Source organism: Phyllobates terribilis, unplaced genomic scaffold (assembly GCF_046119375.1).
Source record: "Phyllobates terribilis strain yellow unplaced genomic scaffold, ASM4611937v1 Scaffold_1__5_contigs__length_1240528914, whole genome shotgun sequence".
In the NCBI taxonomy this organism is placed as follows: Eukaryota; Metazoa; Chordata; class Amphibia; order Anura; family Dendrobatidae; genus Phyllobates; species Phyllobates terribilis.
Window position 1 is genome coordinate 234,018,759 of NW_027362761.1, and position 24,835 is coordinate 234,043,593.

The 24,835-nt window shown below is 43.6% G+C and overlaps 1 protein-coding gene across 1 annotated transcript in view; it reads left to right on the plus strand.

Moving 5' to 3' along the window:
* RNF212B (ring finger protein 212B) overlaps window positions 1-24,835 on the plus strand; it is a 190,031-nt gene that overhangs the window by 56,642 nt on the left and 108,554 nt on the right. The window contains exons 4-7 of the mRNA XM_073666158.1: window positions 11,609-11,655; window positions 12,541-12,615; window positions 20,104-20,219; window positions 20,311-20,371. Coding sequence (XP_073522259.1) covers window positions 11,609-11,655; window positions 12,541-12,615; window positions 20,104-20,219; window positions 20,311-20,371 — 299 coding nt within the window. The remainder of the gene's footprint in view (window positions 1-11,608; window positions 11,656-12,540; window positions 12,616-20,103; window positions 20,220-20,310; window positions 20,372-24,835) is intronic.

Here is a 24,835-nt window from a genome sequence, read left to right on the forward strand (position 1 = left end):
TTTTTATTTTGTACAAATCACTAGTTTAATTTAACTGTACTAATCCAAACTGCCATCTCAGGTGACCAAGACAAGCTGGTAAACTTGGGAAAATCACAAAAATAAATATGTTTCACATACTGCTGTACTTGCTTTTTTCACTAAAAACGCAGCAAAACCTGGTAACTGCGTTTTTTTCAGCGTTTTTTGCACCACCCATTGCTTTCAATGGGTGAAAAACGCTGAAAAAGTGCTGGAAGAAGTGCCATGCTGGATTCTGCAAAACCCAAGGTTTTGGACAAAAAAAAAAGCTGTGTGCATGAGATTTCTGAAATCTCATACACTTTGCTGGACTGTAAAAGGCAGGTGAAAATTTGCATAAAAACGCAACTTGTGAACATAACCTAAAAGTGATAAATCAACTTTTTTTCTGGGTCAGTACAATTACAGCGATACTGCAGTTATATTTTTCTATGATTTGCTGATTTACACAATAAAAACCATTTTATAGAAAAATTACATTTTTAATTTTCCGCTGACGGAGCTGAGTGGGAGCATGTTTTTTGCGGGACAAGAGAACGTTTCCAGGAATACCATTTTTATTTACAGACGTCTTCTTGAGCAAGTTTTATCTCACTTTTTGTTTGGCAGTCTGATGAAACAACAGTTTTTGCCAATTTTTTTATTTTTTAATGTGTTCTCTATAGAGTTTAAATAGTGTTACAAATTAATAGATCATGTCATTACGGATCAAATTTTATTTATTTTTTCTTTATTTTTGTTTTTAAATAAATATGTGTATTTGTTGGCCTAATCATTTTTTCACATTTTTTTTTTGTTCTTTATTTTACTGTATATACTTGAGTATAAGCCGACCAGAATATAAGCTGAGGTACCTAATATTATCACAAGCCTAGGGTGGTAAATGCAGCAGCTACTGGTAAATTCCCCCATCCTGTTAAGCATGGCCCCTTCATCCCCAATGCTGATATTCATGGCCCCCTCATCCCCAATCCTGGTTTGCATGGCCCCCTCATCCCCAATCCTGGTATGCATGGCCCCCTCATCCCCAATCCTGGTATGCATGGCCCCACATCACTGCACACATGAAAAAAACAAACACTTCTACTCACCTTTCTTCCCTTTGCTCCAGCACTGCCTCCTGTTCTGCCAGCAGCTGATCTCCGCATCTGAGCAGCGCATGACGTCACTGCCATGTGCCCTCAGACGCTGAGGTGAGCTACGGGGATGTTCACTCCTCTCCACACCACGTTCCAATGTATGTAAGTATATACTCGAGTATAAGCCGAAGGGGAATTTTTCAGTCTAAAAAATGTGCTGAAAAAGTCGGGTTACACACGAGTACCGTATTTTTCGGACTGTAAGACGCACTATGGGCGTGAAGAGGAGTGAATAGTCATTTTCTTAAATAGCGCACACTGTAGCCACAGCCGCCGGCTTACTGCTGCGGCTCAGCTATCCTGTCTGCCTGCCACTAAACAGAATGAATATTCAGTCTTCTCCACGCACATGGGAGTGGAGAAGAGTGAATATTCATACTCTCTAATAGCGGGCACAGAGGATCACTGAGCCGCAGCAGGAAGCCGGCGGCTGTGACTGACAGTGTGCGCTATTAAGGAGAATGAATATTCACTCTTCTCCACTCCCATGGGCGTGGACAAGAGTGAATATTGATGTTCTTTAGCAGCGTGCACATGTGGTAGCTGCAGCAGCCGGCTACTGCCTGTTCCCCGCTCATCCGTCGCTGCAACCCCCCCCCCCCCACACACCACGTTCCAATGTATGTAAGTATATACTCGAGTATAAGCCAAAGGGGACTTTTTCAGCTTAAAAAATGTGCTGAAAAAGTCGGATTACACATGAGTACCGTATTTTTCAGACTATAAGACGCACTTTTATCCTCCAAAATTTTGGAGGAAAGTGAGGCGTGCGTCTTATAGTCCGAATATATATGTATATTGTGGGGAGCGGCAGCGGGGGATGAGCGGGGCACAGGAGGCAGCAGCAGCCTGCTGCAGCCTACACTGTGCCCGCTACTAAAGAAAATGAATATTCACTGCTCCCCACCCCCATGGTCGTGTAGAGCAGTGAATATTCATTTTCCTTAATAGCGCACACACAGTACCCACAGCGCGGCTCCTGCTTGGCTCGGCGGTCATGTGTGCTCGCTTTTAAAGACCATAAATATTCACTACAACCCACTCCCATTGGTGACACGTTACCGCCGGCCGCAGCAGGAGTCGCACTGCAGCTACAGTGTACGCACTATTAAGGAGAGTGAATGGTTACTGCTCCCCACGCACACAGTCCCGGCGTGGGGAGCAGTGACTATTCTGGCAGAGCATCTAACTGTGTGAGGGCGCATGGCAGTGATATCAGTGTCGACAGCAGAGCGGAATGCAGCGCTGGAGCAGAGAGGAGGTGAGTATAATTTTTTTTTGTGTGCAGCGTGATGGGGATCAAGGGGTGCCAAGCATACCAGGAAGAGGGATGAGGGGTTCCATGCATACCAGGATGAGGGGGGCCATACATACCAGAAAGAGGAATGAAGAATGCCATACATACCAGGATGAAGGATGAAGGGTACCATACATACCAGGAAGAGAGATGAGGGGGGCCATGCATTCTTGGATGAGGGGTGCCATGCATACCAGGATGGGGGTGTCATGCATACCAGGATGAGGGATGGGGGGGTGCCATACATACCAGGAAGAGGGATGAGGGGGGCCATGCGTGCCAGGATGAGGGGTGTGTCATGCATACCAGGATGAGGGGTGCCATGCATACCAGAATGGGGATCATGGGGTGCCATGCATACCAGGATGACTGGTGCCATGCATACCAGGATGGGGATGAGGGGTGCCATGCATATCAGGATGGAGATGAGGGCCACGTATAACAGGATGAGGGGGCCATAGATACCAGGATGGGGGATATTAACAGAATTGGGGGACATTACCCCTATAACAGTGTCAGCAGCATGCTCCCTCCCCCTTAACAGTGCATCATGACCACATTTTTTGCTTACATTTTTTTCTATTTTCCTCTTCTAAAACCTAGGTGCGTCTTATGGTCCGGTGCATCTTTTTTTTTTATTTCCTTTTTTTTTCTTACGTTGTTTCTCTTTGGAACTTTTTAACTTTTATTTCTCAGGCCACTAGACAAATACATTGCAATACACATGCATTGCAATGCATTAAACGTGTAATTTTGATGACTGAACACATATTATACCCTGCTGATCGCAGAGTCTAACAGGCCACCATAGCTGTTAGGCCAAGAGGTCATTATTTAACCCTTGCTGCCATGACTACTATTTGCTCCCTGCGTTTGCGTTGCGGGGGTGTCGATGGGGCAAGAGTGAGAGTCTGTGTTGGCATTGGCCCTGGCTATTACAGCAGGAGCTTGGCTACCAATTAAGCTGAGCTCCCTGGGGGGCGACTGTGTGGGCATAAGTCAAATGTCTGAGACATTACAATTCTTTTTAACACCTTCCATTCCAGAAAATTTTACTTACTGTCTACATTTCTTCAAAGCTTTGTGAACTGTGTGCAATTGGCATTCAAATGTACTTTGAGCCTTTTTTCATGAATGGACTTTCTAGGTTATCAAGTTCCTGACTAGTGGAATTTTATTGTGCATGTATGCAAGTCAAAGGTCAGGTTACAATCATTTCATAGTAACTGAGTACACAAACAACTTTTTGGCTTCAAAGATCATTTGTGATAAATGAAGGGTACAGCCTAATACTTTAATGCATTACCCTACCAATTTATTTTATATAACTATATTCCAAAGGTGCTTCTCAACTCATAAACATCTATCAACTTTATATGATCTCACATTGGTAAAAGCATTTTCTGCAGAAGTTGTCCATATCCACATTCTGAAACTAGTCATGTAACTACATAGGAAATAAAATGTTAGTGCCTAATAAAATCTTTTTCTTCTCCCTACCTAATAGGTGTTGTCTAATCTAGGACATTTATGGCATATCAATCACAGAGTGGGTACGGAAAGTATTCAGACCCCTTTAAATTTTTCACTCTTTGTTTCATTGCAGCCATTTGGTAAATTCTAAAACATTAATTTTTTTCTCATTAAAGTACACTCTGCACCCCATCTTGATTGAAAAAAAACAGAAATGTAGATTTTTTTTTTAAATTTATTAAAAAAGAAAAACTGAAATATCACATGGTCATAAGTATTCAGACCCTTTGCTCAGACACTCATATTTAAGTCACATGCTGTCCATTTTCCTTGTGATCCTCCTTGAGATGGATCTACTCCTTCATTGGAGTCCAGCTGTGTTTAAACTGATAGGACTTGATTTTGAAAGGCACACACCTGTCTATATAAGACCTCACAGCGCATGTCAGGCCAAATGACTATCATGAGCTCAAAGGAACTGCCCAAGGAGCTCCGAGACAGAATTGTGGCAAGGCACAGATCTGGCCAAGGTTACAAAAGAATTTCTGCATGGCTCAAGGTTCCTAAGAGCACAGTGGCCTCCATAATCCTTAAATGGAAGAAGTTTGGGACCACCAGAAGTCTTCCTAGACCTGGCCATCCAGCCAAACTGAGCAATCGTGGGAGAAGAGCCTTGGTGAGAAAGGTAAAGAAGAACCCCAAGATCACTGTGGCTGAGCTCCAGAGATGCAGTAGGGAGATGGGAGAAAGTTCCACAAAGTCAACTATCACTGCAACCCTCCACCAGTTGGTCCTTTATGGCAGAGTGGCCCGATTGAAGCGTCTTCTCAGTGCAAGACATATGAAAGTTGTAACATACCTGGCGGCGTCCTTGCATAGTGGTTCATCTCCCACTGTGCAAGAGCGCGCACTTGATCTTCAGTCCAGTCTGCTAGCCTGGCTTCCCTCCATGCTGTCTGCTTGCCTCTGTTTCTGCTGCTTAAGGGCGGCGCCCGATCACTTCCTGTTTCTTGTACCTGCTGCAGACACACCCCTAATGCATCCTCAGCCTATTGCTGTCTGTCACCTGGTATTTAACCCAGCTCCTCCCAAGAAACCCTGCCTGAGCATTGTGTTTCATTCAGTGTGCTCTTTCACTCTGAATGTGCCAGGTCCCTTTCTGTGTTTGCTTGCCTGCCTTTCCTGGAGGCTGTATTTCCAGGCCTGTCTGAACACGCTCCTAGCCTGTTCCTTCCGCCTTCTAGGGGCTGCATACCTAGACCCGCTCCTGTATCTTGCTACTGTGTCTGTTCTTGTCTGAATACTCTTCTAGCCTGTTACCTGTTTTCCTCTAGTCCGTACCTTCCCTTTTCCTGCAGAATCTTATTCCGTACCTACTCCTGCTCGTTGTCACTGTACTTCCGTTTGTGAGTTTGTGGTCCACTCGCTACTTCTCTGCAAGTACCCTGGTGGGTATCTGGTTCTGCCTTTTCCTTCCTGTCTGTTCCGTGTGAACAGAGCCCTGTCCCCTCTGCCCTGCCTCTCTCTCCGCTCCTGCGGTTCTCGCCCCGCTCTGACCCTTTGCTCGCTGCTCCGGCAGTCTCGCTCTGCTCTGACCCTTTGCTCGCTGCTCCGGCAATCTCGCTCTGCTCTGACCCTTTGCTCGCTGCTCCGGCAGTCTCGCTCTGCTCTGACCCTTTGCTCGCCGCTCCGGCAGTCTCGTCCTGCTCTACTCTTGCTCACCGCTCCAGGCAGTCTCGTCCTGCTCTACTCTCGCTCACCGCTCCAGGCGGCCTCATCCTGCTCTTCTCTCGCTCACCGCTCTCGGCGGTCTCGTCTTGCCCTGCTCTCGCTCACCACTCTGGGCGGCCTCACTCTGCTGTGTTTGTCCGCCACATCTGTGGTTCTGTTCCTGAGTCCCAGTGTGTACTGGGTCCTATCTCGCCTGTGTTCCTACCTGCTAGTGCCTCCCTGTCTGCACTCTAGCCGTGCTTGCCTGTACCCCCCTGCCTGCATACCCGCCTGCCTGCATACCAGTCGTGCCTGCCTATACCCACCAGTCTGTGTGCCAGCCTAGCCTGTCTGTTCCTGTGCTCCCCGGTGTGGGTCAACAGCCGTGTCTGGGGTCTGTCCTGGAGTAGCACCTGGTCCCTCTGCTCGGTTCCTCCTTGGTGCACTGGCGTCGTATGCCGTCGTGCGACCCTGGTCGGATCGGGTGAATACTTAGTTACGCCCCTCCAGGCATTCACTCTCCGGCACGGTCCAGTGGATTCACTACATATACACGCACACGCCGCTCAGCCCGGGCGTGTGCATTACAAAAGCTCTCATAGTGTTTGCTCAAAAACACATGAAAGACTCTCAGACTATGAGAAATAAGATTCTCTGGTCTGATGAGACGAAGATAGAACTTTCTGGTGATAATTCTAAGCGGTATGTGTGGAGAAAACCAGGCACTGCTCTTCACCTGCCCAATACAATCCCAACAGTGAAACATGGTGGTGGCAGCATCATGCTATGGAGGTGTTTTTCAGCTGCAGGGACAGGACGACTGGTTGCAATTGAAGGAAACATGAATGCGGCCAACTACAGAGATATATCCTGGATGAAAGCCTCTTCCAGAGTGCTCTGGACATCAGACTTGGCCGAAGGTTCACCTTCCAACAGGACAAGCTAAACACATAGCTAAAATAACAAAGGAGTGGCTTCAGAACAACTGTGTGACCATTCTTGACTGGCCCAGCCAGAGCCCTGACCTAAACCCAATTGAGCATCTCTGGAGAGACCTGAAAATGGCTGTCCACCAACGTTCACCATCCAACTTGACGGAACTGGAGAGGATCCCCAAATATAGGTGTGAAAAACGTGTTGCATCATTCCCAAGAAGAGTCAGGGCTGTACTAGCTCAAAAGGGTGCTTCTACTCAATACTGAGCAAAGGGTCTGAATACTTATGACCATGTGATATTTCAGTTTTTCTTTTTTAATAAATTTGCAAAAATGTCTACATTTCTGTTTTTTTTCAGTCAAGATGGGGTGCAGAGTGTACTTTAGCCCCTTTAAAGCCCAAGACTTACTAGTACGTATCTGCGCCCTGGGACTTAAGAGCCTGATACGTATTGGTACGTCATGGCGATTGCGCCCGCACACAGGTTGTGTGAGCGCGATCGCCGCCGGGTGTCAGCTGATTGTCACAGCTGACACCCAGTGCTATGTGCTGGGAGCGGTCCCGCACCGTTCCCGGCACATTAACCCCCGCAATGCTGCAATCGAAATCGATCGCAGCATTGCGGTGGCAAGGGGAGGTGATCGGGATACTCACTTCTCCTGCCGGCGTCTAACGCTGTCTGCCGCGGCTTCCCGGATGTTGCCATGACGACCCGATGTCGTCATGACAACATCCGGGTCACCAGACAGCAGGAAAATATTTTGGTCACGCGCAGTGCATGACCAAAATATCTTCTGCATCTGCAGTGCTGACAGCATGTATAGCAGTGTTCCATCCCTATGCTGTACAGGGATCAGAATAAAAAAAGTGAAAGTCCCATAGTGGGTCAAAGAATAAAAGTAAAAAAAGTGTTTAAAAATGAAAAAAAAAAAAAAAAAAATTGTAAAAAAATTAAATAATAAATAACATAAATAATCACCAAAAATAAAAATATAATGTACCCATCAATAAATATTATGAAGAAAAACAAAACAATAAAAGTACACATATTTGGTATCGCCGCATCCGGAACAACCTGACCTAGAAAAAAATTAACTTTTTAGAATTTACCAAATGGCTGCAATGAAACAAAGAGTGAAAAATTTAAAGGGGTCTGAATACTTTCCGTACCCACTGTATGTCACAAATTTATGACAGATGTGGTTTTCACTAGGAATGAGCTGACCAGTGGAAGTTCAGGTTCTGGTACCCAACCCGAGCTTTAGTTCGGGTCGCTTACCAAAACTGTACCTGAATTTGAACCAGAACCCGAACCCCATTGAAAACAATGGGGACCCGAACTCTTGAGACAGAAAATTTTCTCTCTGCAACGGACTTCCCCCAGAACTCCGAACATTGCAACGGACTACTGGGAGAAGTCCGTCTTCGGCGTATAGCACCGGACACTAACTGTCCAGTACGAACCGCAAACTTTTAAGTTTGTTGCAAAGTTCGGAGTTCAGGGGAGAGAAAGATATTTTTTTTCCAGATCCAAAGTTCGGGTCTATATTGTTTTCAATAGATTTCGGGTTCTTGTTTAAGTTCAAGTACAGTTCTGGTTCATCATTACTTGTAACAACTGCTCATTCTGTGATACCAAGTTATTGGCGATCGGTTTTGATACCTACTCATAGTATACAGAAATGGCATACATATGCCATATGGAGGAATTCTCTGCAGAAATTTCTGGGCATACTGATACATTTTTACAGCTCTAGCGAATATGAATCCTGTTTTAGGACTCCTTGAAATTTCAAAGAATATTTATGTAAGTTTTCCACTATGTTTCAATTTTGTATCAAGACTTTGGGGACCCAGTTGCTGCCATATGTACTCAAAGTTCTGGGCTAGATCCTTCCTTTCACTTTCAAACCTACCTTTCACAAATTTTGTTTATTCCTTCTTGCTGACAATTGTTCTAAGGTAAGTTATGATTCCTACCACTTGCAAAATAGTTAGTGTAGCTGATACAATTGCTAGTATTGTAAGTACAAACATTACGGCAAGAAACTATTGCTTGTTTTCTTACTTTATAACCTTATTCAGGTCCTGCATTTATATTATATCTGTCATTACTACTTGTTAAAATTCTTATTAATAAACCAGTTTGAACAGATATTTTCCAATGTCACAGTACTGTCAGTGCTAATCAGTCTTAGGGCTCTTTCACATGTCAGTTTTTCAAGTACGTGTGGTGTCCGTTTCCACACGTACTGGAGACACTTACACACGTAGAATCATTCAAATGTATGGGTCTGTGCACATGTCAGTGTGTTTCCATGGACCATGTGTCCGTGGGCAAAGCACGCTGACATGCCCGCACGGGCCGCAAAACGTCCAACAGAAGTGCACACTGATGACACACGGATGACATCCATGTGTCATCAGTGTGACACATACCGGCGCCTGGGAATCAGCGGTACAGTTAGGCATCTGTAATCATTGTCCCCTGCTAGTGCTGCTATCAGCGCAAGCAAGGGACAATGTTGAGAGTAGTATTCTGCTCCTACTGTGTCCTGGTGTAAAAATAATACAATTAAAAAATACTGATACTCACCTGTCCGGAGGTGTCCCCCGCTGTATAATCCATCTGACCACTCATGCCGGGGAGAATGACTAGCTCCGGCGAGCGGGCCCCTGCTCTGTGCTGTGCTCAGTGAGTGACAGGACACCGCTCGCTAGAGTGAGTCATTCTCTCCGGCTCCTCAGCGTGAATGGTCAGCTGGATCAGCGGGTGAGCGGTCAGCGGGGGACTCCTTCGGACAGGTGAGTATAAGAATTTTTTAATTTTATTCTAATTTTTACACCAGGACATAGCGGGAGCAGAATACTACTCTCAACATTGTTCCCTTGCTTTCGCTGAATGCAGCGCCGGCAGGGGACAATGATGAGGGCAGTGTTCAGCACCCTGCGCTTGGGAACAGCGCAAACTGTACCGCTGATTCCCAAGCGCTGGTACGTGTGATCCTGATGCAGCACACAGTTGCTACACGTGTGCCACACAGGTACACATACTGACACGGATATCTCCAGTACTGGTTTTTCCAGTATCGGAAATATCCGGACGTGTGAAAGAGCCCTTAAGCTGATTAGTCAGTCAGGATAGCTGACACAGGCTCTGTGTTAGGCCTGTGATTTCTAATCATATTACCATGGATGATTTAAAAAATGTTTTACACCATTCCACTACTAAAACGTTAATTCCATGTATATCCGGTACCTTGGTTTCCAATTGGCATGTAACAAAGTCACCAGATGGAAATTGATGGAGGAGGTCAACCCATTGTTTGCAGTGGGATTGGATTATTCCCTCCTGTCCAGCGCATTAGACAGCTGCAAGCGAAAGTCCCGTGACCTTTCATGTGGCTTTGTGATCAGGCCCTGGACCAGTTCATCGGGGTGGGTGGTAAAAAAGCCTGATGTCAACTGATGCATTTTGACAAGGCTGCTTGTTCATGATCTGTAATAGCAGCGTTTTGGACGCAGCTCACCTGCGCTGCGTCCAAAATGCTGTGTTCTACATTACAAGCACAGTGGGTAGGATTTATAGAATTCTCATGCCGACTGTGCTTCTATTTGATGTCGCGTAAACTCACCCGCAGCGAATGCTTTAAGAGCTGCAGCATGTCAAGAGACTAGCGACTCTGCAACAGAAATTTTCCCAATAGAATGTATTGGATGCGGTAACTCCGCATGTGTTCAATGAACACATGTGCATTTACCTGATTGATTCGACGCAGCAAAAATATGCTGCGTTTAAAGCGCTGCTATAGCCTGATCGTGGGCACGTACCTAAAGAAATGCAGCTGTGCTCACAAAAGATGTATTACATATGTTCCCATTTTTTTCTGTTGCATTTTTTCCACGATGTTTGCAATATTAAGCTAAAAAAATACAACTTTCATAGAGAAAAAAAAGATACAGTTCACCAGCAGAAAACAACAATGTACGGTAACTTGTTTCAACACCTGATTCCTAAGGCTATGTATGTTCACTGACTTTTTTTGCTTTTTTTTCTGTAGCCAAGACCTGCTTTCTTGACATTAAAACCAATGTGTTTGTGTTCTAAATGCAGATTTTACTGCAGTTTTTGATGCAGATTATGTGTGATTTGTCTATAATACATATTTAATAAAGCTAGTTTTATTCACCAAAAACTAAGCAAAATACATTGCAAAAACAGGCAGCAAAGCCTATTTCATGCATTTTTACACAGTTTTATCAGTTTCTCACTGCTTTCTATGGATGAAAAAAACAAATCAAAGAGGGGAATGTTCAGCTCACCTGCTGAAAAAAATTGAACTCTCGAGATGTGCATGGATACTGGATCCTGGTTGGAAGGATAATGCATCAGAAAAAAGTAAATAAAAAGCAGAAAAAATTTTTTGGGGCAGGTCTTTGTTGAACAAGGAACTGACATACTATTATACCATTATTAAAGAGTTTATCCGGTCCAAATTGATAAGTCTGCAGTCACTCTGTGTGACTGCAGACTTATGAACCCCCCAGCGCACGCACTGTGCGCTGCGGGCATTCACCGGTTTCTGAGCTGGAACCGGAGGGAATGTATGAGTTATATATACTCCCGGCCAGAGCCTGACTAGTTAGCGCGGCCTCGCTCCATACACTTGTATTGAGCAAGGCTGCGCCCTGACTATTGATGTCAGCATGTTTATGGAGCAAGGCTGCTTCCACTGGATGGGCTCTGGCTAGAAGTATGTATAACGCATACATACCTTCCGGTCCCAGCTCAGAAACAGTGCGTGCGCTGGGTGGATTCATAAGTCTGCAGTCACACAGAGTGACTACAGACTTATCGATTTGGACCGTAGAACCCATTTACGAACAGTTTATATTTTCAGTTGGTTTGTTTTTCCGAATGTCCTGTTTTTAAACTTTTGTGTTTTTTGTACATTATCTTTTTAATGGATTTATAAAGCTCTTTCTATCTGGAAATTTGGACTCTGAGAAGAAGATTACTATTTTTCCACAGATTTAAAGAACGCGGAAGCTCTCAAATTCAGTCAGGAAATAAAAAAAGTGAGTGTGCATAAGGTTTCTGAAATCTCATAGCTTTTGCTGCCACTGCTTCTTATTTGCATAAACGATGCAGCAAAAAAATGCGATATGTGCACATAGCCTAAGAAGTTTCGATTTTTGATCCCCCAAAAATGGAAATTACAATAATGTTTTGTTGCTTATAGCAGCCAGAGTTCTGCTTTTATTTCTTAAAATTATTTAGTAAAATTAAAGCTGAGATTTGATTGGTTGCTACAATTTTTTTTTTTTTTTAGACAACTTTGAAAAATGTGCCACAAGGGGTGTATACAAACATGCTTGTTTGGCCACAGTACTGTAAATTTTTTACTTGCGATTTTCACAAAATGCCGCCAAAAACAACAGTTCTATGAATACATTTTGTGAAAACCATGGAGAAAGAAAATTAACAGGTGTGAATTGCTTTTTATTGTCCTATGTAGAGTTCATATGTTGCAGAGTGGTGTGGCACAAAGCTGGCTCACTGCCACATCTCAAAAACTATGTACATATTTTTTTATTGGTTTTAGTCCAAGTTTATTCTTGACTTTTGACTTTGGTAAGCCTTGTTCAATACTGATAGTTTTCATTAATATTCAATAATTACTTAATTATTAACTAAGAATTTTGTGATGATACATTTTATGATTCTACTCGCATGCACTACGGCTTTTAATTATAATAAAAGTTATAGCAAAATTCTGGATCCGTAGAACAATAGATATGTGAACTGAAATTCACTGACCTAAGTGACTTTTACTAATCAAAAAGCTTTCCTTGACATCACAAGTAACCCAAACCTTGGAGTAATCCTCAAATCAATGGTTGAAAACATATGTTAATGTGTAAAAAATATAAATCCATAACTTACTATGGATCTCTACACAGCTGAAACCGCTGGAGAAGATATATTTTAAAAGTTGTAAAGAGTCTCTACAGAAGGGTCTTCATAGTATTTCACAAGTAAGTAAGGTAGAAGAATGATAATTAATTACATTATATTAGAATGTTAATTTTCCAGATCGTGGCATAATCAAGAAATGTAAAAAAAAACATACTTTGCTATTATTGCTTTTTAAGAAAGAGAGCTAGTATAGCTCCTCTGAATACTGTTAGGACAGGTTCATACAAGTGTATAAAAAAAATTGTCAGTTTCATCCAGAAAACGCAAAAAAAAGTTTTCTTTTTCTTCTTTGTACAATCTTTTTATTTTTCCTGAAATAGTTATTAATAATTTACAACACTATTTACAGATTCCTATGTTAAAGAATACAATGTATCCATAAAAAAGATGCTATTCTGTGGCTATGTATGGTACCCGATTTTTATTTTTTTTGCACACGCATAGACTTTAATGAGCTCCACTAGCAGTCAGTTTTTGAACGGAGAGCTGTGCAGTCTTTGAGGAAAGCTGCACTAACAAGAGCAGGAGGAGAATCTGTCATACTTATTTAATAGTAAGTGGCACAAAATAATTTCCTCAACACATCTGATAAAAAAAAGATATTGTGGCCTACCCAGTTAACTTATTCGGCAGCCAGCAATAGACAGAGTAAGGGCTCATACTCATCTGCGAGAAAAATGGACCAGTGCAATCCAATAAAAAATCGGATTGCACTCTTACTAATGTTATTCAATTATTCCCTGCTCATCTACAATTTTTTTCTCAGCTCAGATCGCACTGAGAATAAAATTGCAGCATGCTGCGAGTGGCCGTGTATAGCGGACGAGTCTCGCCAATGGACGTGAATGGGTGGGATAAAAAGAAAAATTGCACGGCACTCGGACCATGCGTGTGCCGTCCGATTTTTATGCACACATCTCCTTGAAAACACGACATTTAATCAGCAGAGTACAGTAAATTCACAATATGACCCATCAGAATAGAATAGATATGTACATAGAATAGATAGAAAGATGTCCGTGACATATATAATTAGTGTAGTCCGTGTGTAATTTATTGTACATGTATTTAGCTAATAATACAAGTTCTCACGGCGCTCGCACTGACGTCAGTGAGGAGAATGGAGTTCATTGGCTATGAACTCCGCTTACCTTTCTCACATCACCGCGAGACACTAATGCTGCGCTATCAAACAGCTCAGTAAATATGTTGCAAGGCGGGCACAACCTAATGGAGATCAACCCGTTGCATTTATAACAAACCAATAAGCAAAAGGAAGAAAAAGAGGCACAAAAGGCATCTCTATAAATATACTGCTTTATTGATACATAACAGGCCAAAAAATAACAATTAAAACATGTTAAAAGCCCAAAGGTAATACAGACTTGTCATACAGCTTATGATAGATCTGCGACACCCCAAACCACCATGTGGCACACAGTCAAAATTGAGGCAATCTCAAAACATGGAAACAAACTAGTTAGAAAATACAGAATGCCATGATCACACAAGATGCCTAGCCATGATATGAGCACAAATATTCAAGATTTAGCACAAAAAACACTCAATGTAACATATGCTTCAGTTAATATACAGTACAGACCAAAAGTTTGGACACACCTTCGCTTTTAAAGATTTTTCTGTATTTTCATGAAAATTGTACATTCACACTGAAGGCATCAAAACTATGAATTAACACATGTGGAATTATATACTTAACAAAAAAGTGGTTCTTCAAAGTAGCCACCTTTTGCTTTGATGACTGCTTTGCACACTCTTGGCATTCTCTTGATGAGCTTCAAGAGGTAGTCACCGGAAATGGTCTTCCAACAATCTTGAAGGAGTTCCCAGAGATGCTTAGCACTTGTTGGCCCTTTTGCCTTCACTCTGCGGTCCAGCTCACCCCAAACCATCTCGATTGGGTTCAGGTCTGGTGACTGTGGAGGCCAGGTCATCTGGCGTAGCACCCCATCACTCTCCTTCTTGCTCAAATAGCTCTTACACAGCCTGGAGGTGTGTTTGGAGTCATTATCCTGTTGAAAAATAAATGATGGTCCAGCTAAACGCAAACCGGATGGAATAGCATGCTGCTGCAAGATGCTGTGGTAGCCATGCTGGTTCAGTATGCCTTCAATTTTGAATAAATCTCCAACAGTGTCACCAGCAAAGCACCCCCACACCATCACACCTCCTCCATGCTTCACGGTGGGAACCAGGCATGTAGAGTCCATCCGTTCACCTTTTCTGCGTCGCACAAAGACACGGTGGTTGGAACCAAAGATCTCATATTTGGACTCATCAGACCAAAGCACAGATTTCCACTGGTCTAATGTCCATTCCTTGTGTTCTTTAGCCCAAACAAGTCTCTTCTGCTTGTTGCCTGTCCTTAGCAGTGGTTTCCTAGCAGCTATTTTACCATGAAGGCCTGCTGCCCAAAGTCTCCTCTTAACAGTTGTTGAAGAGACGTGTCTGCTGCTAGAACTCTGTGTGGCATTGACCTGGTCTCTAATCTGAGCTGCTGTTAACCTGCGATTTCTGAGGCTGCTGACTCGGATAAACTTATCCTCAGAAGCAGAGGTGACTCTTGGTCTTCCTTTCCTGGGGCGGTCCTCATGTGAGCCAGTTTCTTTGCAGCGCTTGATGGTTTTTGCAACTGCACTTGGGGACACTTTCAAAGTTTTCCCAATTTTTCGGACTGACTGACCTTCATTTCTTAAAGTAATGATGGCCACTCGTTTTTCTTTACTTAGCTGCTTTGTTCTTGCCATAATACAAATTCTAACAGTCTATTCAGTAGGACTATCAGCTGTGTATCCACCAGACTTCTGCACAACACAACTGATGGTCCCAACCCCATTTATAAGGCAAGAAATCCCACTTATTAAACCTGACAGGGCACACCTGTGACGTGAAAACCATTTCCTTTGACTACCTCTTGAAGCTCATCAAGGGAATGCCAAGAGTGTGCAAAGCAGTCATCAAAGCAAAAGGTGGCCACTTTGAAGAACCTAGAACATAAGACATATTTTCAGTTGTTTCACACTTTTTTGTTAAGTATATAATTCCACATGTGTTAAATGATAGTTTTGATGCCTTCAGTGTGAATGTACAATTTTCATAGTTATGAAAATACAGAAAAATCTTTAAATGAGAAGGTGTGTCCAAACTTTTGGTCTGTACTGTACATACAGACGAATAGTCCGTGAGTTAGATAATAGTAATAATAATCTTTATTTATATAGCGCCAACATATTCCGCAGCGCTTAACAATTCACAGGTTCATATACAACAGTCAGAAGTAACATAGCCAAAGATAATACAATAATTACAGTAAAAATAATGGCGACCCTGCTCGTGAGAGCTTACAATCTACAATGAGGTGGGGGTGGCACAAAGTACAATGGCTTATTTACAAGGATGGAGACAGTATTTGTGGTGCTTTTTGGTTTGGTGTAGAGTTATGTGTGGAGAAATAAGGGATGGGCTATAAGAAGATAAAAGGACTTTGATTAGGGAAGGTGATAGGCTGCCCTAAACAGGTGTGTTTTTAGGGAGCGCCTAAAACTGTGTTAATTGTGGTTCATCCTAATTTCTTGGGGTAGATCATTACAAAGGTGCAGCTCGGGGAAAAGTCTTGAAGCCGGGAGTGGTAGGTACGGATTAGTGTGGATGTTAGTCGAAAGTCGCTTGCGGAGCATAGAGAACGGGTAGGCCGATAAACAGAAATGAGGGAAGAGATGTAGGGGGGCGCCACACTGTGGAGGGCTTTGTGGGTGAGAACAAGCAATTTAAATTGGATCCTATAATTCATGGGCAGCCAGTGCAATGACTGGCACAGAGCGGAGGAGTCTGAGTAACGGTTAACCAAATAGATGATCCTGGCTGCAGCATTAAGGATGGACTGGAGGGGGGAAAGTTGAGTGAGGGGGAGGCCAATTAATATTGAGTTACAGTAGTCGAGGCGGGAGTGGATCAGGGCAACAGTGAGGGCTTTTTGTTGTTTCCAAGGTGAGAAAGGGGCGGATTCTAGAGATGTTCTTTAGGTGCAAGCGACAAGAGCGGGCAAGAGATTGTATGTGGAAGGTGAAGGAGAGATTGGTGTCGAACACAACGCCCAGACAACTCGCCTGCTGGCTTGGCATTATTGTGGTGCCACGCACGGAGAGAGAGATGTCAGATTTCGAGAGGTGAGTAGACGGAGGGAGCAGAAGAAGTTCAGTTTTGGAAAGCTTGAGTTTCAGGTAGAGAGCGGACATTATGTTAGAAACTGCGGCCAGACAGTCACTGGTATATAAATATATATCCCAGAGAAAGTTGTAAATTGTTAGATTGTTGGTTAAAGTGCTGCAGTGCTAAGACAAAATATATATATATACAACACCAGAGCCCAATCAGCTGCAAACGCTGCTGGGAAAATACAAAAACAATAACACAGCAAGGAGGCGTTCAAGCAAAGCATACAAGACCTATGCCAACAATAAAATGGATGGGTGGATAGCGGGGGAACAACCCACAAGCAGCTCAGTGTCTCTGCTGGAAGCCAGGCTGAAGAGTCGCATCATGCCACCATTCAGCAAGGCATCTAGATGTAGCAGACCTAAACTCGTCGCGGGACAAATGGATTATCTTCTCGTTGGACAGGTGAGGAATATGGTGGTTTATCATTTTTCCTTTTTTCATAATAAATGGGTAAAAGAGGGTCGAGGAGTGTTTATTTCAATAAAGGAGTCTGTAATTATTTCAAATAAAATACTTTATTCTGGGTGTTTCTTATTTAAAATATGACTATGGAGTTAGTAATGGGTGAGTCTTATAGACACCTTTCCATTACTAATCCCTGGGCTTGATGTCAGCTGCCAATACAAAGCTGACATCATCCCCAATACTATTACTCCACTTGCCACTGTACCACGGCAAGTGGGAAGAGCGGAGGTTAAGCTCCAGAATTGGCACATCTTATGGATGCGCCCCTTCCTAGCCTGTTAATATCAGCCCGCAACTGTCTGCCTAGCCTATACTGGTTATTAATTATAAGAGACCCCACGTCATTTTTTTTGGGGTTCCAGCATTTTAATAACCAGTAAAGGTTAAGTATATAGCTGTGAGCTGATGTTAATAGCCTTGGAAGCTCCCATGTTTATTTCCCCCTTCCCAGGTTATAAACATCAGCCCCCAGCTGTCTGCTTTCACTCTGCTGGTTATTAAAATTTAGGTGGACCCTTAGCCATTTTTTCTGTAATTTATTTATTTATTAATTAAATACATGTTCAGTAAGCTACACACAAAGCAATGATTTATATATCTCACATATTTATGTTTAGAAGAGTATTTATTTATTTTGAAAACTATCTTTAAATGACATAGAGAATTACTCTATGTAAAAGCTAATGTTAAAATCGCATTGCATTTGGATGCTATGTGAGAAAAATTGCGTTGTACTCACATGACACTCATCCCACTTTTCAGGAACAACATTGGACCGATTTTTTTTTGTTAACTGTTGGGTATGAGCCCTAATACAGAGGCTGTAGGACGCAAACCGTGACATGGTTAGTGGAACCCAATTGCATCCATTTAAAGGGAATCTGTCAAGTGATTTTGTAGCGTTGGCGTCCCTGCCTCCTGCTAGGCAGGGACGCTGTTCCCCTCACCTCTCTGCTCCGTGCCCGGCGGCTTCCTCCCGCTCTGCTTGCAGCGCGCGCTCTCCCCCGGTCACTGTGCTTAGGGCGCGCGCGCTCCCCTCTCTTAAAGGGGCCGCGCGCGCCGCCCTAAGGAGTCCCCGGCCAATGGCCGGAGGATCCCTCCATATATAAGGCACCTCCTCCAAAATGGAGGTGCCCGAGCAATGTTGTTGCACTGTTCACTACTCTGCTTCAGCCCTCAGGTCCCGTTTCCAGTTTCCTGCCAGTTTGCTGTCTGATTCCTGCCTGTTATCCACTTACCTGCTTGCTAGCCTGAGGTCCGACGGTCTGCCTTCCGACACCAGTCAGTCTGTCTATGGACCAGCTTGCCCGCTCACCTGGGAGCGCTCATCTGCTACCTGCCTGTTAGCCTACCTGGAGGCTCCGTCGTCACGTGCTGTGACCACCTGCCAGTCCAGAGACTCTTGCCCGCTCACCTGGGAGCGCTCATCTACTAGCCTACCTGGAGGCTCCGCCGTCACGTGCTGTGACCACCTGCCTGTCCAGAGACTCTCGCCTGCTCACCTGGGAGCACACATCTGCTACTCGCCTGCTAGCCTACCTGGAGGCCCCGCCGTCACGTGCTGTGACCACCTGCCTGTCCAGAGACTCTCGCCTGCTCACCTGGGAGCACACATCTGCTACTCGCCTGCTAGCCTACCTGGAGGCTCCGCCGTTACGTGCTGTGACCACCTGCCTGTCCAGAGACTCTCGCCTGCTCACCTGGGAGCACACATCTGCTACTCGCCTGCTAGCCTACCTGGAGGCTCAGCCGTCACAGGTCGTACCTGCCCTTTACCCAGAGACTGCCCCGGTCACTTGCCGTGACCACCTGCCCGTTACCCAGAGTCTGTCCCGGTCACTTGCCGTGACCACCTGCCCGTTATCCAGAGACTGTCCCGGTCACTTGCCGTGACCTCCTGCCCGTTTACCCAGAGACTGTCCCGGTCACTTGCCGTGACCACCTGCCTGTTACCCAGAGACTGTCCCGGTCACTTGCCGTGACCTCCTGCCCGTTTACCCAGAGACTGCCCCGGTCACTTGCTGTGACTACCTGCCCATCTTCCCTGGGCGCCACCCGCTTCCTTACAAGGACCGCCCCCTTGTATAGTTGCTCAGAGGTTCCGCCTCCCAGACCCGTTACAGATTTTTTAGTACAATACTAATGGTATCATGAAATAGGGCTTGGGCAGCCCCTTCAGAATATGTAACTTTTATTGCTGTAGCTTCTTTGGTTTTCTTGCTGTAAGCACCGGAGAATTTACAGCTGCGCACCTGCTGGTTAAACATATGTAAATCCAAAATGAATATACACTGCTCCCCATGCCCATAATCCCACCCCACCTATTTCAGGATATTATTAGTATTGTACTAAAAAATCACCTGACAGATTCCCTTTAAGTAAGAAAAAAATTGGCCCGAAATGTAAACAACCCTATTAAGGACAGCAAACTACAGCAAGAGGTCTGATTGGCTATTCAGACCCTGTATTCAAAAGTAGGGCCCTCCTCAACTAATTCTGCCCCATTACACACTGACTGATTTGCTCTGTGTATGCAGGTAGAAACACAGTGGCTGATGTAAGAGTTTCCCTCATGAATCTTTTTCTGTGCAATTATCTAAATGAAGGCATCTGATTCAAAATTTTGCGATCGACCGGCGGTTATCAAATGCCCATTAACCCCATTAGTACACCTATCCAGGTATATGAAGTACTGAAACATGTGGTAGAGGAGACTGAATTGATGCTCCCCCTTGTCACCATTATATTGAGTGTTTGTATAGATTTATATTTTTCATTTATAACAAATATCATCTCTGTGAATCAATGCAATGGCAGTGATCTCAGTCCATGCTTTATTGTAGGCATGGCGTTTTCAAAAGCAGCAGCATGAACTTCATTTGACTTTCTACAAACAATGTCTTAATAAGGCTCAAGATGCTTTCCAGGTGGCTTTACAGAAGATTGAAACTCAACAGAGGTTTTAATAACGTTTCTTTGCTACCTTGTATTTAGTGTTTTTTAAAATGTATATCACCAAGTCTATGTTTAACAAATATTTGCTCCCATAGTGAGCTGAAAACTATAAAGAAAGAAAATGACGAGCTAAGATCTATGGTCACTCAATTGAAGGTGAGGAACAAGTATAATGAATCTGAAAGGGTTTTCTACTTTCTATCAAAAATCCTTGTCCCTATGTTAAAAATAATAAAATTAGCTTTTACTCACCCTTCCCAGGTGTCCAGCACTGCATTTCCGCCACTGGCCCAGTTAAGTGTTTATTGGCAGCAGTCAACTGCGCTGCAAACACTTATTGGACTCAGCCAATTGTGCTGCCTGAATTGGATTTTAGTTAGAAAGGGAAAAACGCTCTAATAGATCCACTCTACTTTCGGAAATCTAAATAAAATAGAAATTATGTATAAAACGTATCAGGTAGTTACAGGATGTACATAAAGCATTACTTTGTAAAGAAGTGGGAGTCATTTGTGTGACATACATATCCATTAAAGGGAACCTGTGACCAGAAAAAAAACTATTAACCTGCAAATATGGGGTTAATCTGCAGGTTAATAGCGTTACTAACCTGCCTGGCGCCTGCACTTAGCCAGACGCTGCCGGAGAGAAAATGAACTTTATTCTCCCCGGCAGCGTTCCTGTTTCAGTCACATGGGCGGTAGCAGCGTGAGTTCAGTCACCGCTCTGAGTGTACAGAGCGATAGCTGTAACCGCTCCCCCGGCCGTGACTGAAAGCCGGCCCCAATGCAGAGCCAGTGTCAGTCAGGGCTGGGGATGCGGACCGGACTAAGATAGCATTTACAGTCTCTTTGCTGTCTGGACAAGCCCTAGACTGGGTGAACCCCATTTGGGAGCATGGTGGTCTGGAGACCCGCTATGTAGAGAAGTTCCTGGAGATGTTCCATGCAGTTTTCGAGGTTCCAGGCCGTACCTCCTCTGCTGCCTCGTCCCTGTCGAGTCTAAGATACCATAACCATGTATGCTTTGCGCTTCCGTACCTTGGCGGCGGAGCTGGCTTGGAAAGACAAAGTTCTCATGGCAACCTTCTGGCAGGACCTCACCGGTCGAATTAAGACTGAGCTGGCTGGCAGAGACTTGCCTTCCTCGCTGGATACTATGATACACATGGCCACCAGGATTGATATCTGCTTCAATGAGTGAGCTCAGGAACAGGCTTCAACGTTTCCATGTGCCAGGCGTCCTTCCAGGCTGGCCCCGAACTTCTGGGCTCTTTTGTCACCCCAAATGTTACCTCCGCCTCCTGAATCGATGCAGGTTAAGCGCACTATGCTTTCAGTACAGGAACGACAGCGGAGTTAAAGAGCGAATGTTTGTCTGTATTGTAGAGGCAAGAGACATTTTGTTCGCCATTGCCTCATGAGAACGTGAACTCCAGCACCTACAGTTTATAGGAGAGATGACCCTAGGTGAAAGTGATTGCTCTCCAAGGCTAATGTCTGAAGTCAACTTGACTTGGCAGGAGAGATCCCTCTCTGTCTCTGCCCATCCGTATTGCGGCTCCGTAGGCAACTTTATTCATCTGGATCTGGTCTGTCGACTTTGGCTCCGTACACAACAGTTGGATCCTCCCCTGACTGTTGCTATTATAGATGGAAAACTCCTGGCTGAACTCGTTTGTTTCATTATGATGCCAGTCACGCTGCGGGTTGGTGCGCTGCATATCAAGAAGATCTCCTACATTCTATCCAGTTGGGTGAATTCTGTTCTCCTGGGCCTTCGATGGCTGTGTCTACACGTGCTGGTTATCAACTGTTCCTCCGGTCAGGTACTTCACTGGGGACCGCACTGTGCTTCCAACTGCCTGGCCAGGGTCACGCCCAAGACTCCACCTCCTGTGCTTCATTGCCTATTCAGTATCGTGCCTTTGCTGATGTCTTCTGTGAAAAGAAAGCTGAAGTCGTGCCACCCCACAGACCTTATGACTGTCCCGTCGACCTTCTTCCTGGCACTTCACCACCCCAAGGGCGGATGTATCTCCTATCTCTACCTGAGAATCGAGCCATGTCTGAATACATCCAAGAGAATTTAGCCAAGGGATTTATCCATAAATCCTCTTCTCCTGCCAGAGCCGGCTTCTTCTTCATGACTAAGAAGGATGGTTCTCTACAACCCTGTATAGTCTATATGCTGGGATAGGACAGGCTACATAGATTTTCTTTTTACCATCTTTGTCTCCTACATACCAAAGATGTCTTTACACAGACTTTATGTACAGTGGTATGTAAAAGTTTAGGCACCCCTGGTCAAAATTACAGTTATTGTGAACAGTTAAGCAAGTTGAAGATGAAATAATCTCTAAATGGGCTAAAGTTAAAGATAGCACATTTACTTTGTATTTTAGGCAAAAAATATATATATTGTCATTTTTACATTTAAAAAATTACTAAAAGGAAAATGGGTTGATGCAAAAGTTTGGGCACCCTGCATGGTTAATACCTAGTAGCACCCCCTTTTGCAAGTATCACAGCTTCTGAATGCCTTTTGTAGCCATCCAAGAATCTTTCAATTCTTGTTTGAGGGATGTTCATCCATTTCTCCTTGGAAAATTCTTCCAGTTCTGTGAGATTCCTTGGTCGCCTTGCATGCACTGCTATTTTGAGATCTTGCCACAGATTTTCAATGATGTTCAGATCAGGGGACTGTGAGGGCCATTGTAAAACCTTCACCTTTTGACATGTGTTTAGGATTATTATCCATTTGTAGAAGCTAACCTCTTTTCAACTTCAGCTTTTTTTTACAGATGGTGTTGTATTTACATCAAGAATTTGTTGAAATTTAATTGAATCCATACTTCATTCTACCCGTCAAATGTTCCCCGTGTCATTGGCTGCAACACAACACCAAACAAAGCATGATTGATCCACCCCCATGCTTAATCGTTGCGAGATATTCTTTTCTTGAAATTCTGTGCCCTTTTTTCTCCACACATACCTTTTGATCATTGTGGTCAAAGAGTTCTGTTTTAACCTCATCGGTCCACAGGACTTGTTTCCAAAATGCATCAGGTTTGTTTAGATGTTCTTTTGCATACTTATGAAGCTGAATTTCATGGTAAGGACGCAGGAGAGGTTTTCTTCTGATGACTCTTCCATGTAGGCCATATTTGTGCAGATGTCGCTGAACAGTTGAACTATGTACCTCATCTCCAGAGTCTGGTAAATTTTTCTGAAAGTCTTTTGTAGTCAAACGGGGTTTCTGATTTGCCTCTCTAGCAATCCTACGATCAGCTGTCACTGAAATTTTGCTTGGTCTTCCAGACCTTATCTTGACCTTCACTGTTCCTATTAACTGCCACTTTTTAATTAAATTTCGAACTGAAGAGAGGACAACTTGAAAACGCTTTGCTTTCTTCTTATAGCCTTTTGCTTTGTGGGTCTCCACTATTTTCATTTTCAGAGTGCTAGGTAGCTGCTTAGAACTCATGGATGCTGTTTTTTGGCACAAAGTTAGAGGAGGTTTGCTTTTTATAAAGCTGGGAATTTGCATCAACCGGCTTTTCCTAACGATGATGGTTAACAAGCCATAACCCTAAAACAGGCTAATTAAGGTCTGAAATCCTTGTTCAAAGTTATCTGAGCATACAAATCTCCAAGGCTGCCCAAACTCTTGCATCTGCCCATTTTCCTTTTGGTAATTTTTTTAAATGTAAAGAAATTATTTTTTAAATATAAACAAATGATAATATATATACAGTACAGACCAAAAGTTTGGACACACCTTCTCATTTAAAGATTTTTCTGTATTTTCATGACTATGAAAATTGTACATTCACACTGAAGGTATCAAAACTATGAATTAACACATGTGGAATTATATACTTAACAAAAAAGTGTGAAACAACTGAAAATATGTCTTATATTCTAGGTTCTTCAAAGTAGCCACCTTTTGCTTTGATGACTGCTTTGCACACTCTTGGCATTCTCTTGATGAGCTTCAAGAGGTAGTCACCGGAAGTGGTTTTCACTTCACAGGTGTGCCCTGTCAGGTTTAATAAGTGGGATTTCTTGCCTTATAATATATATTTATTTTGCCTAAAATACAAAGTAAATGTATCATCTTTAAGCTTAGCCCGAGATAATTTCATCTTAAAGTTGCTTAACTGTTCACAATAACAGTAGTTTTGACCAGGGGTGCCCAAACTTTTATATGCCACTGTAGCATCTGATAGAATGGTTCCTGTACTATACATCTCTAATTCTAAGGCCTCATTCATACTTCTGATTTCTTTTGCATACAAGAAAAACAGATTGATTTCAAGCAGTGTGTTTAATCTGACTTCATCCTTCTTTTGTCTGTGTCCGTTTTCACCAGTAGTGTGCATCGTATTTCTTGTGTGCAAAAAAACAGCAGCACTAGGGTGCAACTTGGTTGGCATTTGTATGCTGATTTTTTTTTTTATGAACACTTATGGATTACACAAAATCCAGTGGACTCCTGTCAGAATCTCCACTGTGATAAGTGAATTAGCAAGGAGATAGCCAGTTTACGGGGAGACCAATTGCTCTCTACATGTCTCCTTGCTATCCAAGAGGTGCTAAGAATAATAAACAGAGGAAG